Source organism: Volvox carteri, assembly GCF_000143455.1.
Source record: "Volvox carteri f. nagariensis unplaced genomic scaffold VOLCAscaffold_59, whole genome shotgun sequence".
Taxonomy (NCBI): Eukaryota; Viridiplantae; Chlorophyta; class Chlorophyceae; order Chlamydomonadales; family Volvocaceae; genus Volvox; species Volvox carteri.
In genome coordinates, this window is record NW_003307602.1 from 252,935 (window position 1) to 258,249 (window position 5,315).

A 5,315-nucleotide genomic window follows, 5' to 3' on the forward strand; every position below is an offset into this window, starting at 1 on the left:
GTGTTAAGAGGCAAGGCCCCAGTCCTGAAGGGCCCCCCCATTATAACCTCCCTAGCATCACAGCAGACTAGTGCAACCAATAGATCTCGTCAAGGTGAAGCGATTGATGTCCATATTGGCACGTTTTAGCCACTGGTGACATTGTATCAGGACCCCTTCGACATTGTTCCCGGAGCCCCGGACCCACCACCCCACATGCTGCCGTACAACCAACTTTGGAGACCAATAACTTATGTATTCCTGGGTCCATTTGCATTCTGAAAGCAGATATAGAACGCTCCCGTCTAGCTCTTTGAGAATGAAGCATATGCACCCCCCCAGAAGTGCCTACCCCCCCTGCTGCAACACCAATTGCTCACCGGGGTGACTGCAACGTTGGCCCATAGCGTCGCCATGGAACTGCCCGTGACGGCCCAGGCGACCCAGTGGGGGCTGTCCAGCAGGAGTTCCTTGAAGATGCTGCAGTACACACGACAGTTGAGGGAAGGAAAATGGTCCATGTGTCAGCTCCTTTGTGTCCTACGCCTGCTGTAGGCATGCGTGCAGACCTCTGCCCCTTGTGCAATATGCTTATGTTGTACAATTGAATCTCGCAGCGATCTCCCCTTAGTGCCTTCTGCCCCTCGTGTGAAGCTCCACCTGGGCGCGTTTCACTGGCCATTGCCCCTCATCCTCGCCCATGTGATCACACGACACGGTTAGGGAAACCTTGTGCTGATTTACCGCCGCATGTGCCGCACTGCATCCTCGTCCAGTGTTGAGCCGCGGACAGCGACTTTTCGCCGCGGACTTTTGCCGGGCGACTTTTTGCCGGGCATGGCCCGCTCAAGCAGGTAAAAACTCTGCGCCTCGTCAATCAGCAGGAAGTTCAGGCGGTCCCGTGGCAGGCGCCGCATGAAGTTCCGAATGGCACCTGCTGCGGTGACAGCCGAGTTGCCGCTGGGTGCAGGCGTGCTGGCGGCAGCAGAGAGCCGCTGGTCGGCGGCACTCTCCTTGAGTACAGCGAGGAATTCCTTAAGGAAGCCACTGACACCTCTGCTGCGATCACAGCCCAAGCAGTTCACATGCAGGAAGTTGGGCTCTGAAAGCACCGTGCCAGCGTGCTGCCGGCCACTGCCGCCGCTGCTGTAGTAGGTGTTGGCCACAGCAGGCAGAACCTCGTTTAGCATGTAGGACTTGCCAGTCTGCACAACGGGCACAAGATGGGCGCAAGATGGTAAGCGTGCATTCCCCTTGGTCGCTCAGCTGTGCATTACTCAATAGTGCACAAAGCTGCATGCATCACCCATCTACCACGCCTAATCTTCTCACTCCAAACCCTGTTCCATGTGGGTTGGACACAAGCTGCACAAGGAGCTCTCCATCCTTGGTCAGGCCGTTATATCCCACCTTGACCAGACCGTTGATGAACAGCGGCCGGATGGGTCTCCCCATACAGTACTCATCCTCGGCAAGGTCCAGCCACTTCTTCAGCTCAGCTATCTGCCTGCCCTCGGGGTCCAGGAAGAACATGCTGTTCACGCCAGCACTTGTGGCAGCTGCAGCGCTGACAGTGTCCATGGGCTCAAAGAAGAACAGGTCCTGGTTCTGCGAGTCTTGCCGGAGCTGCAGCTTGCAAGCTGGCAGGCCTGCACAAGGATAGCCCATCGTGCCCACAAGGCGCATACACATTAAACAACCAGCAGCTGTCGCCCAGTTCCAATGCATGCAGGATCACAACGAAGGGGTGCAGAGCAGCAAAGTGACGAAGCAACTTCAAGCTGAATCAAGCCAGAAGTCACACCCCTCAGTAGCAAGAGGGTGTATGTCATGCAGAACACTGAACCGCCCCTTTATGGTAGAGAAAGAGTGTGCTGTCACACAGGGCTGCACAATCGCAGGCCCAACAGGCTGGAACGTGTAACTGCCGAGTGTTATCACTATGCATGTTGCCCGCCTGCCGAGGGACAAGCCCTTCATGGACATGTTGGCGCTAGTGCTGTAAATGAGCATTCTGGTGAAGTCCCCCCTCCCCCGCTCTCCATTCGTTGTGGCCTGCGGCCTGAGGGTTGGTTGCTGTCCAGGAATGTGAGACCTGACAAGGCTGAGAGTGGGAGCCTGGCTGGTGCTTCCTCTACTGTAGGGCCCAACTCCGCCTCATAACACCATCACAACACCTGTGGAAACGTTAGTACGGTGCATGAGCAGGCCTAGCAGTTTGGGAAGGGGTGTGTAAGCAGCGATGATGGGAGGTGGTAATGGCTGATAATGGTAATGGCTGGTAATTGGTGTCCATGCACTCAAGCCCAGCGCTGCAATGAAACGGCACACCAAGCCCACAACACCTGTTCCCCCCCTTCCCGCGTCAGGCACAGTAGGCTCACCTGCAGCAGCGTTGCTGGTGCCAGCGTCAGCATCTGCAGGCGGCAGGCCCAAGGCAGGCTGAGCAGGGTGGATCACCAGAACACCCACGCTGTACAATATGAGCAGCATTAAGTCATCAAGCATAATGATCATTATGCATTGTTATGCTTGACGATGTTGCAGCATGTGTGCACATCATAGACATGGTCGCCAGACAAAGTGCAGGGCGGGCCACTATCACAATGGGGCGCACAGCTGCACGGCTGGGTGCTGTACTTTTTACAGCTGGCGGTATAGTGTCTACACAATGCTTTTACACGGTGAGCATGTTCACCAGCAGCCGCCGGCAGCAAACATGCAGGGGGAGGAAAGTATAATGGATCCCAGTGAGACAGCAGCTTTATCCGTGCCGCTTTATCCGTGCCGCGAGCAGTGACAACCCCATCGGTCAGTCAGGCAGTCAGTCGCCATTCGGACACGATCAGCTGTGCCCATAGCAGCCAAGGTAGATCCCCTGCCATGGCCAGCCTACTCCACCACAATCTTCGCAGTAGCTCAATCACGTACATACTGAACCACCTCAGGATGTTTGAAATGCTGCTTTTGCTTAAGTCAAGTCGCCAATGAGGAGAATTTCACATGTATACTTAGGGTTTGACTGGCAACCAAGCGGGCCTTACACTGCAAGACCCTGTTACCGGCCGCCTTCCACCCGAAACCATTTAGATTGACACTAAAATATCTTTCGAGTTTTTGCAAAAACAACTTCGGGTGGCTGCACTGGGGCCCTGGAAGCCGTGCTTCGCACGGACTCAAAACCATTTGGATCACTACGGGGTACCTCAATTTCCTCTGTAGGGCAAAGTAAAATATTCTCTAAAATGTCTATTGGGACTCTGTTTTCGGTCACCGACTTGGGGGTCACCGACCTCTGCCAGCAGGGTCAGGCATGCAAAATGGATGCAACACAACCATGTGCACGCGATATGGGGCCAGCAAGCTGCAGCTCACGAAGGACTTTCTCCACCAAGTTTGCCGATGCCCGTGAAGGGAACTAACCAAGCTAGCGCCACCAGCAGCTCAGTGCGCTATCGAGAAAGCTTGCACATCCGATTTACTCTCAACCACAAAGACTAGAAACACCGTCCTAAAGTCACTATACAAACAACGCCTATATTAGGGTTTACTGTTGAGGAAGATCATCCGTCACAGCAATAACCTTTCCTGCAAGTTATTGTTTACGTCTTGCAAGCTATTGGTTACGATACCGGAGACAGGTTACAATACCGGAGACAGGACAGAAACCCCCTCTTAAGCAGAAAACTTCTCCGACACCTTCTCCGACAGGGCGATCAGTCGCATGCCGAACTTCAGATGTACCGAAAGACAACCAGCCTCACGGTCCATGCCACTCAATGTGTGCACAGCAGCATCCAAGATGCTAAAGTTGATATCTTGGCAGCGAGAGCAACCACCACGAGCAGGAGTCTATGCAACGCAGGCTCCTCGGCAAAGGATGACCTAGTTGGTGGCACAGGAACCGCGCTTAGAATTTACCTAAGGCCTGCCGAATGGCATCCACCACGCCAGGCGCCAGATGCGCTTGAACGAGATTTTCCCGTGTAGCTGCACGCAGGCGCGCAGCGGTCCGGTACTTGGCTGCCCACAGCAGCTCCAAGTCCTCTTCATCCAGCCCAGCAGAGTCCAGGCCAGCCTCTGTCAATGCAGCGCACATACGCTGCCTGTCATCTGGCGTCATTGCGCCAAACGCCAGCCAACGCCACCGGTTCTCGCAGGTTCTGCTTCAGCTGCGTCGACCCCAAATAATTAGTGGAAACCCTCTACGGGAATACTACGGCTGCAAGTCGACGTCAGCGTTACGTTTGTTGCATTTTGCAGCTGCGGCAGCACCTAAGCTCTGATCAGAATCCAACGAGTGTGGCTTATGTATTCAAGCCGTGCTGGAATAAGTGACGTGGAGCACCTATCAGGAAATTTTGCAAAGGACCAATGAACACAAGATGTTATATGTTGTACGGGCCGTACTGCTCAGCAAAACATGTGTCCCCCACAGAGTTTGTCAAATCGGTTTCTACAGCTGCGGGAGGGCATAATTTCGGTAATTAAAACTAAAAAAATGTGGCGCCTTCCGGCGCCAAGGAAAACAGCATTTCAGGGCTGCACGTTCCGTACACATTGCAGGCCGAGGGGCGACAAGGGTTCGTCGCCAGGCAAGTTCTTGCGCCATGAAGCTCGCTCCTTCGCTCCTTCTGTGGTTAATGTATAATCTGCCTGAAGTTGATACGGTTGAGGGATGCTGGGCGGATATTGCTGGCCTGAGTATCACTGGCGGAGCCCTGTGAGGTTCACACTCGCACATGTAGGAGCCCAAGTGCTGTGGCGCAAACCCCTGGCTTGGTGTTTATTATGGCCAAGGAAGGAGCAGCATGTAGGCCCGACCTAGTGCTTATGTGCTGAGCCAAGGCTGGATGTGGACGTGTTGGGCGATTGGCAGAATCCTGGAGTAGTCGGAGTGTGCGTAAGAGGGGGATGACGTGTTTAGTGGTGTTTTGATTACCGTCGTGGCAGGGGGCAATGATATCTAATACATTCCCTTTATGATGAAGCGTCGAAATGGGAGCGTTTCGCGGTGCATTGTCGTCCCGTGTATGCATCCCTAACAAGGGTTCAGGCGAGTTGATGAAGCAGCCGTAGTGCTTCCTTTTAGGAGTTGCAGCGGTGGGGTGAGGATCAGGGCTGCGTTTGCGCATGGACTGCTGTATGGCATTTGCTGTTTCTCATGCATCAGTTTTTGCTTGTGATGGAGGTAGTGCTATGTACATGATGGTTTCACCACTCCTCGTACGTCTGTGAAGGTTTGAAGGTATAATGTGGTGGTAAGCTAAATCGCCGAGTACGGCATGCTGCGTTGAATCACCTTATTCTATTTCATCGTTGGGATTTGCCCGGCC

The 5,315-nt window shown here is 54.0% G+C and overlaps 2 protein-coding genes across 2 annotated transcripts in view; both read right to left on the reverse strand.

Annotated features, from left to right (window-relative positions):
• Positions 1-719: 719 nt before the first annotated feature.
• VOLCADRAFT_97241 (uncharacterized protein) lies at positions 720-2,487 on the reverse strand (the record flags this gene model as incomplete). Its single annotated transcript, XM_002956258.1, has 3 exons — positions 720-1,184; positions 1,390-1,628; positions 2,364-2,487. The coding sequence occupies 3 exons, from the start codon at positions 2,485-2,487 to the stop codon at positions 720-722; spliced, it is 828 nt and encodes a 275-aa protein (XP_002956304.1).
• Positions 2,488-4,447: 1,960 nt separating this feature from the next.
• The window catches only part of VOLCADRAFT_107155 (uncharacterized protein), a gene marked incomplete at its 5' end in the record, with an annotated part of 3,133 nt that continues 2,265 nt past the window's right edge, over positions 4,448-5,315 (reverse strand). Inside the window, one exon of the mRNA XM_002956259.1 lies at positions 4,448-4,862. Within this exon, the coding sequence (XP_002956305.1) occupies positions 4,804-4,862 (59 nt within the window). The 3' untranslated portion in view covers positions 4,448-4,803. The remainder of the gene's footprint in view (positions 4,863-5,315) is intronic.